The 16,105-nt window shown below is 46.9% G+C and overlaps 1 protein-coding gene across 1 annotated transcript in view; it reads left to right on the top strand.

The window, feature by feature from the left end:
- Positions 1–16,105, top strand: part of LOC119953684 (dynein heavy chain 17, axonemal-like) — an 821,504-nt gene that overhangs the window by 181,043 nt on the left and 624,356 nt on the right. Inside the window, 1 exon segment of the mRNA XM_038778213.1 lies at positions 3,952–4,098. Coding sequence (XP_038634141.1) covers positions 3,952–4,098 — 147 coding nt within the window.

Here is a 16,105-nt window from a genome sequence, read left to right as displayed (position 1 = left end):
ATGTTTGTTGATGATTGCACAATGTTCAGCACCAGTTGTGCCACCTTGGACATTGAAGCAGTCCACAAGCAAATGCAGCAAGACCTGGACAATATCCAGCTTGGGCTGGCAAGTAACATTCACGCCACACAAGTGCTAGGCTTTTTCTCCAATAGGACAATCAAACCATTGCCCCTTGACATTCAATAGCATTACCATCACTGAATCCCCGACTATTAACATCCTGGTTACCATTGACCACAAACTGAACTGGACTAATCATATAAATGTGAACTGTGGCTACAAGAGCAGGCCAGAGGCCAGGAATCTTGTATCGAGTAACTCATCTTTCTCCTGAAAGCCTGTCCACTACCTACAACTGTAGGTTTATTGCAGTAGGATGCGTGGCCTCCTGCAGCAGCTGGCAAAATGGCAGTTGAATAGAGGACATGCATATTTATACTCCTCTTCCTGAGCGGAGCCAGCAGGTAGGGGCTACCGGCAAACCTGTAATACAGGTCCTCCCTTACATCACCTAATACAGGTGTAACAGTGGTTTACCACAGTAATGAAATATTCCTCACTGGCTTGGATGAGTGCAGCTCCAACAACCCTGAAGAAGCTTGACACCATCCAGAGAAAAGCAGCCTAATTGATTTGCACCCTTTCCACAAACATTAATTCCCTCCACCACTGATGCACAGTAGCTGCAGTGTGCACCATATATAAGATGCACTGTAGGAACTCACCAAGCCTCCTTAGGCAGCACCTTTCAAACCAACAACCACTACCATCTAAAAGGACAAGGGCAGCAAATAAATGGGACAACCACCACCTGGAAGTTTCTCTCCAGGTCATCACCATCCTGACTTGGAAATATATCGCCGTTCCTTCACTGTCGCAGGGTCAAAATCCTGGAACTCCCTCCTCCGAATATCACAGTGGGTAAACCTACACCACACGAACTGCAGTGGTTCAAGAAGGCAGCTAACCAGCACTTTCTCAAGGACAACTAGTGATGGACAACAAATGCTGGCCTAGCAAGTGAAGCCCACAACCTGTAAAAAAAATTAATAACAAAAGGACAAACCCCCGCGCACACTCGGCGCTTCATCCTGTGGAGTGTGAGAATGGTCTCTCCCACCTCCCACATTGATGATGCAGTAAAGATGCAGAACTGCTAGCACCCCACATCCATGGAATTTTAAGCCCCCTCCGCCCCCCACCCCACCCTAACATCAATGCTTAGGTCTCCAATATCTGAGGGTACTCTCTAGTGATGAGTATGCCAAGGGCTGAATATGTGTTGACAGCCTGTCCACCTCATATGTGGTTGGAAATAAAACACCAGGACCCCTGACCTTGGAGTAGGCAGTAGCAGCTGAAATGTGTCATCCAGTGTCTCTGGGCCCCATCATAAGTCGTTCATTAGAAGAGGTTTCAGTCTTTTGAGCCAGGGTTCTGGGATCTTCCCGTCGAGTTATACCATAACTGGAATCGTCACAATATCCCAGTCAGCAGCACACAAGTGCTTAAGGTCCCAGATGCACTGGGCCCAAATGTAGATCAACTTGGATTGTGAACAGGTGAGCTGGAATGCCTGGGCCATGGGCTTTGCTCGCATAGCAGACATGCCTCAGGTTCAATTGGAAGAGTTCAAAGGCATGAAGCAGATGGCATTGATCATCATGAGAAGAGACATTACTAAGGTCATGGCTACTGGTGATGTTGAAGCAATCAGTGATGAGAGAATTAATACACTGTTATATCCCCATGGAGTTCACAGGGTGTGGACCAACAGGTTCCCGTGACCTCCACACAATACAAACTTCCCTGGTATCAGGGCGGGGCTTACTCTATAATGAGGGGAGCCCTCATAGGATAGGGAATGGAACACCGTTGCCACAGCCTGCAAGACAGCCATGTGGCTGCGCACACCATTGACTGCCCACTATCAACGTAGTGCCATGGGTCGTATGGGCATCCCTCCAGGCCACTAGTGCTCTCTCGCCCCAGCCGACCCATCCGTGGGATGGGCGCGCTCCAGCGCAACCTGTGCCATCTTGTTGGCTGTGATGAGATAATGTAGGGAGTGTAGTAGATATGTGGCTGCAGCTTGTCAGCCTGCTGAGTGTCAATCGCAAATCCGGTGAATCCTGCACCATTCCTCATTGGAATCGATTGTGTCCTACATGGTGCCGGTGTAGTTCTTCAATGGTCACTGAATCGATTTTGCTTTTGTAGATGTCCACGAATCCTGCCCTGGCATTAACACTTAGTTCCAGGAACAGAGAATCCCACTCGTGTCTTTTGCCGCCTTAGGGGACCAGTGTAACCCCAAGCCCCGCTAATTGTTTGCCAGTTCTGATTTGACACCACTACCCAGCCCCTGGATGAATTGACTAACGACTTCTTGGCCTGGTTGCGTAAATTGGCTGAAACCTGAGACTTTGGCACCACGTTGAATGAAACAATGAGAGACCGCTTGTTCTATGGCATCCACAGTCCAACAACACATAAAATGTTTTAGCAGAAACCCACCTGGATCTGCAATGGGTGGTTGAGAGAGTCATCCCCTGCAAGAGTGCTGAGCAGGTCACTTGGGAACTCCAAGGCATGGCGATCCTGACACTAAGCAGCCTGACTGACTACCTTTCGACTTTGCCCTGACCCGAAGAGAAGGGGTTCTCAATGATGGGGCAATTTCCGCAGGGACGCAAGCTGCCACTGCCAAAACCAAGAGAACTGTCGCGCAGACTCCCCACACCAAGAGGACCTAGATATTGGGTACTGGCCGGCAGCAGTTGGCCGCTGAAACCGAGGTGGCGGACAACCCCATGAGGGTGCATACCCCCTCCCCCCCAGGCTTTTTATGTAGACGACGAGAACACCTCCTACCAGCAGCTACATTGCATAATGGCGCCAATCCAGATTAACCTGCAGGTGAATGCAGCGCCATCCAGATGGAGCTCGATACCGGAACGGAGGTCTACATTGTCAGCTGCCGAATGTTCAATAAAATTCAGTTCGGCCTCCAGATGTTGGTTCTGCAGGACACTGGCGCCTGGCTTGCCACCTATATGGGGGAGCCATTTGCTTTATGCTGCACAATATTTTCTGTCAGATACTGACCCAGTCAACAAGAATGTCAGCGTGGGATCAATTTTGGAAGTTCAGGGAAGCATGCATGATCTTGGACCAAGAAAAGTTATTTTAAACTTTTGGGCTCCCCGCAGTTGCATTACCAGTTAACCTGGTCAAGGCATGCACACCACTATTTTCCTAAAATGGGTATCAGAGTCCTTTGTATTACGAGTGCTGGATTTGTGTAAAAGTAGCAGCATCCAAAGAATCTATGTTAATCAGGCAGAAGTCGATTTACCTGATTTTGAAACTGCTGCCATCCAACTAATACAAATTTGGTGTGTTAAGTTTTGCTTTCTCCACCCTGTCTCAAAATAGCAGGATCATGATTCGCCCCTCCGATTACTAGCCTTCTTGGTAAAAATATATTGCGGAGCAGAGGAAAACTTTGAGATTACTGATGAATTGAAACAGTACCAGTGAGATTCTAGTATATACTTTCCAGACTTGGTTTCTAAAAAATCGTAGTGGTTTATAATTTATTTGTAACTCTGTAACAAAATACAGCTGTTAAGAACATTTGGTAGTAACTTGCTACATGTTATGCTATTAATTTTATGGGATAAATTTTTGCATTATGTGTTTACAGTTAGAACTTGCTGCATTGCAATATTGGGCACACTGTTGTCATATCTCACCAGGTCATCTTGGGTTGGAATCAGAAAGGAAAGCACAAAATGCATTAAAGTCTGTAGTATACAGAAAGTAATCCTTATTTATTATTCAATGGTCTTTCAAATTTTCCTCATCATCTTTTTAAATTCAAAAATGCTATCGTTATATCTTTTAGCTGTTTTTTGATAGTTTCATGTATTTTGTCTTATCTAGTTGGTTGCAGTTCTTCGAGAAGTTCATTATATGAACATTCAGGAAAGGGAAGACATCCCAGAGAGTGGACTTGATGTTTTTTCAATGAACAAAACTTTCAGAAATTTTGTTGACAATTTAGATCTCATTGTTGGATGGTATAACAAGGTGAGTTCCACACTTTAAAGTAGAATTCTGCAAACTTTGTGTGAAAGTTTTAAAATTAGGTACTGGATGTTTTTGCTCCCATGGAGCGAGATGGAGTTGGGCCCGCCGTCCCTGGGCGCAGATCAAAGAGGACCGCAGGGTACTCTAACTGCCATGGGAGTCTGTTTAAAAGGCCCATCTCTGTTCTGTGGCCATGTTTATTCATCTCCATCTTAAATGGGAGACCCCTTTTGAAACTGGCCTCTAATTCTAGATTCCTCTGAGGCGAAACACCGCCTTGGCGTCTCTGTCAACTTCTCAGAATGGTATATATTTCAATAAAATCTCCATTCTTCAAAACTCTATTGAGTATAGGCCCATCTGCTCAACCTTCCGACATAGGCCAAGGCCAACCCCTTCACCTCATGAATCAGCCGAGTGAATCTTCTCCTGATTACCTCGAATACAAGGATGTTCCTCCTTCCATAAGATGAGCAAAACTGTTACTAGAATCCAAGCCTGTTATTGAGGCAGGAACCAGACATTCTTAATTGACTTGTGCAGCTCGCCTCCCATACCGCCCAGAGTCCCAGCTAGCCTCTATTTGTAAGTGCTCAATTAATACCCATTGACTATTTCTCTAAATCTTAACAATGTAATTAAAACATTTTGACAATGTGTTAACAGATTCCCCTCTTTTCTTTAAATTAAAACTTTTAAAAACACAAGACACATCTTTCAATAAAAAGCTAATCAAAAAGGAACAAAATTTTATATATAAATATTTTTCACCTTCTGTCTGACATTATAGCACAGCTAACCAGAAAAAGATCCGTCTCCGGGCTATCAGGGAGACAATGGCCAATACATCGGCCTCTCTCCCCATCTGGACTCCCGGATCTTCCAACATACCGAATATCGCCACCTCTGGATTCACCACACCCAGAACTTTGGACATCACATTCGAGAACCCCGCCAGAACCCCCTCAACCAGAACATGTGGACATGATTCACGGCACCGCACAAGCTCCTGCGCACCTTCCACACCTATCCTTCACCCTTGCACCTGCCTCTATGTACCATCTTAAACTGCATGAGGCTTAACCTCGCACATGACGAGGATGCGTTCACTCTCCGCACGGCCTATTTCCATGTCCTGGCTCGCACCTCCCCGCACAACTCCTCCTCCTATTTACACTTAATCTTCTCCACTACAGTGCCCTCCCTCTCCATCAACTCACTGTAGATGTCTGACACCCTCCCTTCCCCAATATCATCCTCCGACAACAGCTTGTCCTTTAACACTGGAGGTGGCAGCCCCAGGAAGGATAGAACCTCTCTTCTCACAAAATCCCTCACCTGCAGGTACCTGAATCCATTCCCTTGGGGTAACTCATACCTTTCCTCCAACTCCTCCAGACCTGTAAACTTGTTCCCTACAAACAAGTCCCTAAAGTATTCTATCCCCACCTGTCGCATCGAGCCCCACTGGCACAAACCTCTGATTATCACATTTCAGTTACTACAATGAAATGCCCTCTAACCCGAAATGTTGCCTGCACTGGCTCCACACCACAACTCTAAAACCAGGTTTACAGAGTACCGGACAAGCGAAAACGCAAGGGACGCCAACAACAGTGCCCACAGACTTATCCTTTACATGATACCGCCTCCATCCACCCCCACATCGACCCCTCCTCCACAGCCCATTTCCTCACCATTGTCTAGCATTAATCGGGAATGCCTCGCTCTTCCCCACATTCAATTTATACCCCAAAAACCGCCCAAATTCCCTCAAGATCTCCATGATCCTTTCAAAGCTGCCCACCGGGTACAAAATATATAACATCAGATCATCTGCATACAGCAAGACTCTGTGTTCACCCCCACCACATGCTCAATCAGGTCCGGGATGACAAAGAGTTTCCGTCGACAGGACTGTGTGATAGATTGGCCAGCTAGTATGCAGGGATCACCCAGGTGGAAGGTGCTACTGTGGTATGAGTCAGACATTATCATACAACGTGGAGCACCAGAACTAATCGCAAGTGGGTTGTCATCATCCTTCATTCCATGGACCAGTCCCACTGTCACTGCCAACCCAAGGCCCCAGCTTGGAGCACCACAGGTATGTGCGAGGGAGGGGTGTGCAAGTGTGGGGGATGGGTTTGGGATGTGGTGTCCATGCTTCTGGCCAGCACCCCCACCCCCCACCCCTTAATCGGTGAACCTGTAGCCGATCAGAGCGTCCCGAGCTCGTTGGCCCTGGTGATGACATCGTCCGGCCACCTCTGCCTGCCTGGGCCCCATGTCCTGCTCATCCTGCGCCCAGGAGCCAAACCCTCAGCCAGGGGGATGCCCCTCGAACATGTCAGGAATCACTGAGTGTGCCAGGACGAAGGATTTGTGCACACTACCCAGGTATCGGGTGCAGAGGTGCATGATGCGCAGCTGATGGTCACAGACCAGCTGCAATAAGTGGTACCCCTTTTGATTAGTGTATAGTGGCCTGTTATCTGCAGGTGCCTGTAGAGTGACATGCATCCCGTCTTATCACCCCCTGGACCTGGACATTCCGGCGATGGCAGCGAACCCTGTTGCCCGGGCATCCTGGTGGACTCGGTCCGCATGAAAATGGATGTAATGACCTGCCTGGGCATATAGGGCCTCCATGCGGCGAGGTCTGTGAGATCCCGGACAGGTCCCCACTCGGCGGCTGGTAGGACATTCAGGGCGACCGTCACCTTGACGGTCACCGGGAACGGGTGCCCACCCCATACCCCTGTGGTACCAGGTATGCCATCATCTATCGTCAATGTGTCACTCTGCTCATCTGGAGTCTCCGATGGCATGCCCGGTCCAGCAGATCCTCGAATGACAGGCGGTGCCGGTACACAGGAGACCTCATGCGGCGTTTCCTTGGCACCTCCTCTTCCCTGTTCGGCGGCCGGCCCTCAAGTCTGTGCGGCCTGCACCTGCTCCTCTGCAGCCCATTCCTCAGCAGCCCATTCCTCTGCAGCCCGGTCCTCTGCACCCCTTTCCGCTGCTACCTGCTCTGCTGCTGCCCACTCCACTGCTGCAGCATCCCCCTCCTCTCCAAGCGGCCCATCTCACAGAGCTGTGACCATCACCACGGTGGCTAGCATTGCTGGTTTGAACAACAAACTCCATTGTCTGCAGGGGGTGGAAGGCCAACATGTTAGCATGGCACATTCTCCCGTGCCCAGCCAGGTTCCAAGGGCTACATGGTGGCCACGGTTGGCACTGTGGGCTGTGCCCACACATGTCTCTCCCACACCCTTGCCCCGTTGGTATCCGGCACCGTCGGTGCCCCCGGTCCTGTTGCCCATCCCTGCTGCCAGGGGTATCGTTGGCTGGCACTGCCCTCACTGGTGGCTGCCGTGTGTGTGACCCTGGGTGGTCTGCCGGTGGGTGGTGGCTGTTGTGCGGGGTGTTTGGGGCCAGGGGTTGTGTGCACCCATATGGCCGGTGTCACTGTTGTTATGAGCCAGGGTTTAAAAACTCCAAAGTGTATTATGGCGTTTACCTGATCTATAACTTTTTGTTGAATTTGGCTAGGATGAGCACAAGAGCCTTCACTTGAGGTGTGATTCAATTCTCTTCCTAGACATTTTAACAAAATTATTTATTCGAAGAACTTAGTTAACATTTATATATAAACAACCAGCAAGAATCTTTATAAATTACAAACATCAAGATACCCCACAGCGACAGTAATCTACACATAACGCTTAATGAATTCCCCTTTTACTGTTCCAATTCAAAACCAAAATCCCATAAACCCAAAAAACTATTTTCAAGGGCATGACCCAGCACTCTGCATTCTCACTGGAGTTAGACTGGCTTTTCCTGAGATTCTGACCCAGTCTCACCAGCAGGTTTAAGCCCTGATGGAAAGAAAACTATATTTTTAAAGTTAAAACAGCAGGTATCTATAATTAATGTTTTTTTTTCCTGGAACAACACTTTAAAATGAAAATAGAAAGACAAGAACAAAACACTTCTATCTCCCTGAGTCCACAGCAATCAAATCTGAAAGTGAAACTAAAAAAAACTCACATCCACAGCTCAGCTCCACCCACAAAATAACATCACTGAAGCCATGTGATATGACAAAATCCTTTCTTAAATGGACACTCCCATGACACCTCCCCCTGTTTTGTTATGCTCCTGACGTAGCATAAGCTGCTTCCTTGATGTACACTCTGACAAAGGAAGGTTCAGACTTGGAGATAGCTTTAATACGTTTATTAAACTGTTAACAATTCTCGTACTTGGATTCAACTCTCCCGTTAATCCTGCTATAGCTACTCAGACTGACGAATCATTCTGCTACAATCCACGTGGTGGGTGTGATGTGTTTCAATCAACCCTGTGTACTTACTGAGAGTCTCCACTGGAAAGGAGAAGATCATGTGTGCTGTGTCCTTTTATATGGGTTGGTGTAATGCCCTCCTGTGGTAGTGTCACCTCTGTGTGTATCGTGAATGCCCATTGGTTGTGTCCTATCTTACTGACCTATTGGTTGACTGTCTGTGTGTCATCTCTCTGGTGCTCCCTCAAGTGTCTAGCTAGTCTATGTGTATTTACATTAACTCCTTGTGTATTTACAGTGATGCATATCACCACATCCTCCTCTTTTTCATGTTGCATATTTTCTGTACAGTGTTAAAGAAAATTGAACAAAAACAGGTAGATAAGTGATGCTCTGTACAAGTTATGATAACAATGATCATGAAACAATAAGTCCAAATCATATGCATGAGTCCAAAATTCATTAATTATTATGGTCGAGTATCTTTCTTGTTGGCTTGGTGAGGTGGTGATGTTGATGGTGGCATTGCTTTGTAAACGCCGTCAGTGTCCCTGTGCGTAAGGAACCAAGAAGTGGTCACATCACTTTATTGTTTGATGTGGACTCTCTTTTTTTCGATGCTTGTGGTAGCGATGTATGCAATCTGTGTTGTCCTGCCATAATATGTCATTGTACTGAGATGAGCAGTAACAGTGTCCCGCATTTGCAGAGTTGTACCATGCCGTACCAGTTGTAGTTTCATTGTTGATGTTGTTGTCGTGCTAGTTGCCGACGTTGTTGCCTTTGGTACGCTTCTTGCCTTTGTCTTTGATGTTGTTGTTGTGTTGGTTGGTTTTGTTGCCGTGTTTGCTGCGCTCAAGGACCACATTCTGCGGATAATACGAGTCCTTCACACAGTTACTCATGTCAGCGTCCTTTGTGGCATCTTTTGTTTCCTTGAGCATGTCGTCACTGAGTTTGCGGTGCTCCCCGTCTGGAGTCATCTCCCCGTCTGGAGTCTGGTCTGATTCACCTGAGTCAGTTTTTGCTTGTTGATGCTCCCGGTCTGGAGCCCTTTCTGGTTCACCTGTGTCAGCTGAGGTTTCTTGATGCTCCACGTCCAGAGTCAAAACGTTCAGGAATGCATTTGCTTGTGGAGAGGCTCAAGTGAATGAGGTTTGAAGTAACGTGTCACCGGAGTCACCAGTAGTCTCGCTGTGATTGTCGAGTGCCTCTGTACATTCTATCTGAGGTCTGTCATGTTGCACATCTTGTATGGGAAGTGGGATGCCGTCGTCACTTGTTGCACATACAGTGGGTAGAGCCTCAGTGTCTTCTTGCCGTTCACTTGAGTGGGTGGACCGTCAGAGTCTTCTTCTGGTGGCTCAAACAATTTGGTGGACTGTCATAGTCGCTTTGTTGTTCACTGGAGAGTGGTAAACTGTCATTGTCTTCTTGCTGTGCACTTGAGCATGGCAGACTGTCACAGTCTTTCTGTTGTTCACTTGAGCGTGGCTGACTTGCATTGTCTGCTGCCGGTTGCTCAGAGGAGGTTGCTAGACCCTCATGGTCTTGTTCATGCAAGGACTGCACTTTGGAGTCTTGCGTTGCTTCTATCGTGGAGGCTGTCCATGAGCTCGCTGTGGAGGCTTGTGTCACTCGAGTCACTTCTTGTTCTTGCAAGGACTGTGCTCTGGAGTCTTGCGTTGCTTCTATCATGGAGTCTGTCCACGAGCTCGCTGTGGAGGCTTGTGACACTGGAGTCACGTGCTGAGTGGAGACATGCAGTTTTCTCACTGTGGAGTCTTTCATTGCTTTCTGTGTGGAGGCTGGGACCCTTTGTGGTGCGTGAACCACTCTCTGGAGTCGGGACTGTTCGCGGTGCGTGGACCACTCTCTGTGTGGCAGCAGGTCACTCTATGTGGGCTTGTACCGCTCTCTGTCTCTTGGTGTCAGGCCGCAGCATAATCCTGCACTCACGAGTCAGGATGTCATATGTGCTGGGCTGAAGATTCCCCAATCCGAAGAACTCGTCATCGGGGTCGTCAATGTACAACATGTCTAGTTGCAGTTCGGATTTGGTACTATGGGTAGCCACCTCCCAAGGTGAAATCTTCGTCTGAGTCGTTGTCTTCCAAGACCATATCATCACGTTTTGTGTCGGAGCTGGCATTGGGCTTGCGATGTCCAAAGAAGAATTCAAGGTCTGAGTCATAGTCTTCAAGGACTGTATCATCTCTTTGGGTAGTGCTAACTGCTTGTTGCGGGGTTCTGCGGAGGTTACTTTCAGCTACTGGTCGAATTTCAGGCATTGTGCTGTCATTCCAGGTGAAAGAATCGGGTTTTACGGCTTTAAATGTTTTTTTTCATGTTTTGGGACATTTCCCCTTCAAGTGGGTGTGGTCCAGGGCCTCTGATGTCACAAAGCGAATTACGTAGGTCATAGGAAGCGATTGGGCATGCGCAGATCGCTGTTCCTTTACTTGGGTCCTTTCTCAACTGCGCATGTGCGGCTCCTTTTCCAAGATGGCCGCCAATCAAAACTGCAGATTTCTTCAATGGAAAGCCAACCTTTGCCTCGTGGTGCGTTTTGGTGCCTCCTTTACTGTTTTTTATTGTATATTTCCCCGCAGAATTCTTGGAATTTGTCCAGGACTGCCTGGAAGTTGCTCTTGTTTTGTCCATTTAAGTATTTGAAGATCTGGAAGATTTCAGCTGCTTCTGGACCCGCGATGGTGAGTAAAAGCTTTATTTTCTCTGCATCCGCCACGCCATCTAGGTCAGATGCTACCAGGAAGATCTCGAATCTCTGCCTCAACCAAAGCCAGTTTTCACTGAGATTGCCTTGGTACCTGAGCTGCTGTGGAACTGGAATCTTGAACATCATCTTGCCTGGCTGCTGTTGCTGGTTGTCACTGTTTACTGAGTTGTAACTATCTGGATTTAACAGTCACTCCTGGGTATCATGTTTTGTTATGCTCTTGACATAGCATAACCTGCTTCCTTGACGTGCACTCTGACAAAGGAAGGTTCAGACTTTGCGATAGCTTTAACACATTTATTAAACTGTTCACAATTCTCCTACTTGGATTCGACTCTCCCGTTAATCCTTCTATAGCTACTCAGACTGACGAACCAGTCTACTACAATCCAGGTGGTGGATGTGATGTGTTTCAAATCAACCCTGTGTACACACTGAGTGTCTCCACTGGAAAGCGAAAGATCATGTGTGCTGTGTCCTTTTATATGGGTTGGTGTAATGCCCTCCTGTGTGACCTCTGTGTGTATCGTGAATGCCCATTGGTCATGTCCTATCTTACTGACCTATTGGTTGAATGCCTGTGTGTCATGTCTCTGGTGCTCCCTCTAGTGTCTAGCTAGTCTACGTGTATTTACATTAACCCCTTGTGTATTTACAGTGGTGCATATTACCACACCCCCCCCAAGAAAAAATAAATAAACTATCAACTTCAAAATGGTTTCATTTTTCACTTGCCCATTCCTAACATTTGACAATAAACATACATTTTAAAACATTAAACCAGCAAACATTTCCAATAATGCAGTCCATTTTAGTTCCTTGTCTTCCACCATCGACCTGCTTCTCTTCATCACATTCGTGAAAAAACATCGGCTATCACGTTTTCTCATCCTGCCACATGTATAAGTTTTAAATTAAATGGCTGTAATAATAAACTCCATTGAAACAGTCTGACATTTTTATTCTTTTCTCCAAAAACATCAATGAATTATGATCAGTATATAGAATTGTTTCAGACGAATTGCTGGTGACATAAATGTTAAAATGTTGCAAAGCCAGCAACAAGTTCAACGTTTCCTTTTCAATTGGTGAATACTTCCTCTGTTGATCATTAAATTTTTTGGAAAAATATCCAATAGGCCACTCTCTTCCTTCGTTGTCTTCTTGCAAGAGCCCACATAGAACATAGAACAGTACAGCACAGAACAGGCCCTTGGGCCCTTGATGTTGTGCCGAGCCATGATCACCCTACTCAAACCCACATATCCACCCTATACCCGTAACCCAACAACCCCCCCCCCCCCCCTTAACCTTACTTTTTAGGACACTGGGCAATTTAGCATGGCCAATCCACCTAACCCGCACATCTTTGGACTGTGGGAGGAAACCGGAGCACCCAGAGGAAACCCACGCATACACGGGGAGGACGTGCAGATTCACACAAACAGTGACCCAGCTGGGAATCGAACTTGGGACCCTGGAGCTGTGAAGCATTTATGCTAACCACCATGCTACCGTGCTGCCCAATCACTTGCATCAATAGACACCTTGAACAGCTTTGTGAAAATGGGGTGGCCAACACAGGCCCAGTGGTTAACACTGCCTTCAGACAACTGTGCTGTGATATGGCCTCCTCCACTTCATCTTTCCACCCTGTTCTCTCACCTCAGCCGATGTCTTTACCACATCCACCCTCACCGTGTCGATTGCCTCCTCCACCAATGATCTCAGTGCGACAGCCATCTCCTTCCTCAATGCCTCCATGTGCCTCACAAACTGCTTCTCCAGCTCCATAGCCATCGCCTCCGTCATCCTTTCCACTGTAAATAGTGCAGCCCCACCACGCGGTCCGGCATCCGCCATCTTGACAGTGCTTTTACTGGTCCTCTCCTTTGGCGGCAAACCCGCGTTTCCTCCCTTCTTCACAGCTGTTTTTGGTATCCCTTAACCACTTCGTATTTTTCTCCTTCTTTCCTCAATCTCGAGATAAATAAATAACAAAATAAAAAAAATAAAAATTATAACAAAATTAATTTTTAAAAACCATCAAAGTTCAAACAAATCTCTTCTCCTGGGACCGCACTTCAAACATTCCAAACATTCATTTTCAGCGGGGTGCCAAGCGATGTGCGCTACTCCTCCTCTACATTCGTGCTGGATTCAGGCCTCGCCTCAGGCCACACTCCTCCCCCGCTGCTTGCTTCGGACTCGATGCTCCTTCTCCTCCGGTCACTGTGTCACCCACTGGCTCCAAACCGGCCCGACCCGGCGCCCGTCCCTCAGGCCCCAATGGCTGAATAAATCGCGACCGGTGAAACCGCCGGGAAACCCTCAGAAAACGGCGAAATGCCGCCGACCGGCGGGAGCCTTGCTCCAGTGTGACCGCTCCGCTCGCACGCCGAACACAATCAATCCGATTGCACAAGTTTTAAAAGCACAAATGAACCGTGCCATTGGGAACTCAGCCCTTCGAAGGTGGAGATTCGCGGATGCCCCAGAGAATACCGGGTCGGGCCCACTAATGATATGCAAACGGTGTTTACTGTATGTGCCTTCTGGTACGCATTGACGCTGCTGTTGAGGCGACCGAGAATCGCGACTTGGCATCAAATTGGCGCCCGCCGCGATTTTGGCATTGGAACCTATTCTCCACCCTATTTACTCCTCAGAAATCGTACCAAAAAACCATTAGGCTTCTCCTTTTAAACGTAACATGGTTTGAAATAACAATGATTTTATGATATATTTGTTGCACCATCTGTACCCACAGTGTCTGCCTGTCTTTTAAACCAAGATTTTGAAAAATATTACTGCAGCCGATATATACACACCCTAACCCAGGCTTTTAAACCCATCACTGGACCAGGTGCATGTCATACCAATATACATATTTTGGTATACATATATACCAATTTCTGACATTCATCACACTGCTAATGAAGGAATACCTTTCTATGACCCATTGTCGATGTTATCCATAAGTATAATGATGGAACCTTCTTACTCTGAAAATGATGCTCAAAGCCTCTTTCTTGCTGAGCGTAATTTGTTTGTGTGCTAGCAAGTGTTCCTGAAGCAAATGCTATTGGTCGTTGCTCTCCTGAAGGCATTATGTGCGAGACAACTGCCTCAAGCAAGTTGTAACTTCAGCTTGGGATTCTGAACGAACAGCTCTGATGTCTGGAAGGCATCTTGTTGTATGCAGGTGTGCATTCTTCACACCAGTGCCATGCCTCTTTGGCACGTTGCAAAGTGTGTACGCACTTCAATTGTGTTGCTAAATAGTGTTTCAGTGGAGCTTTCAGTTCTTTAAGTGTTCCTGTTCACTTGAACCGGTGATGAGAATGTGTTCTAAATAACATGGCACCCTATTTAACTCACTTAGAGTTAGATCCATGAACCTCTAAAAAGAACGAGAGCAGATGTTATTCCAAAAGGAAGTTATCTGTAACGTAACAGATCTTTGCGTGTCACGATAGTGATTAACGGCTTTGATTCTGCAGCCACCTTCATTTGTAAATATGTCTATAATAAATCAATTTTACTGAATTTCAGTTCTGCAGAAAGTACAGGAAACAAATATTCAATTAGTGGCAGTGGATAATGATCTACACACTTTGCCTGGTTAACCATTGTTTTCAAATTTCCGTGTAGGAGTCTTAGAATCATAGAACCCTTACAGTGCAGAAGGAGGCCATTTGGCTGATTGAGTCTGCACCGGCCCTCTGAAAGAGTTTCCTACCTACACTCTATCCCCATAACCCTGTAACCCCACCTAACCTTTTGGACACTAAGGGGCAATTTTACAAGGCCAATCCACCTAACCTGCACATCTTTGGACCATAGGAGGAAACCGGAGCACCCGGGAGAAACCCACGCAGACCCGGGGAGAAAGTGTAAACTCCACACAGTCACCCAAGGCCAGGATTGAACCCAGGTCCCTGGCGCTGTGAAGCAGCAGTGCTAGCCACTGTTGCCACTGTGCCACTCATATTCCTCCTGAGCCATCATGTTTCAATACAGCAACTATTGGTGTTGCCCGTTCACTTGCAGCAATTGGTTCAATTACTCCTGTTTGAACCAGCCTTTCTAGTTCTTCTTTGATATTTGGCCTGATGGTATATGGTACTGGTGTAGCTTTGAGTCATTTTGGTGTACTGTTTGGCTTGATCTTTAATTGTACTTCAACTCTGTACTTCAATGGAGCCGAGTGAATCTTTGAACACCTCCTCATACTTCTCCAGGAGTTGTTGCAGGTTGTTTTTGGACTCAACTAGTTGATTTACTGTTCCACAATTGAGTTTAGCTTTGTCAACCATGCTCCATCAAATAAAGCAGGAAAATGTCACTGACAATGTCAAGAAGCAGCTGTGCTGCCTCTCCATTGACTTCTACTTTCACCATCAGGCATCCTTTCATTGGTACAACCTCTTCTGTGTATGTCCTTAGGATCACATTCGACGGTTTTGTAGACGATGCTTCAACTTTTTGTCATAATATACACATAAGTATATGATAGTGCAGAGACACACACTGACTGACACACTGCAAGACCAATCAACACACACAACACAGCAGCCAATCACCAGATAGGGCACGGTCACTATAAAGCCAGAGGGCACTAGTTTTCCCGCTCATTCGGGATGCAGCCTCTGAGACAGACAGAGCCCGCAGTCAGTAGCACAAACATCTACCATGTGCTAGCAGTATAGGCTGGTCAGGTTAGGCATAGATCTTCAATCAATCTAACATAGTGTCGACACACAGTGCAAGTATGTTTAACATCTCATAGTTAAATAAAATAGAGTTGTACTTCTACAAGTGTTGGTCGTCTGCCCATGTTACTGCTAGGGTAAACGCAGTCTTCACAGATCCAGAGTACCCAATACATCATGGCACCAGTACGTGATGTTCGAGTTTGATGGACCTACCCTCAAGTAATCTGCCTTCGA

This window comes from Scyliorhinus canicula, chromosome 18 (genome assembly GCF_902713615.1).
Source record: "Scyliorhinus canicula chromosome 18, sScyCan1.1, whole genome shotgun sequence".
Lineage (NCBI taxonomy): Eukaryota > Metazoa > Chordata > Chondrichthyes > Carcharhiniformes > Scyliorhinidae > Scyliorhinus > Scyliorhinus canicula.
Note: the sequence above shows the minus strand (reverse complement) of the source record. Positions and strands in the feature narration are given on the sequence as shown.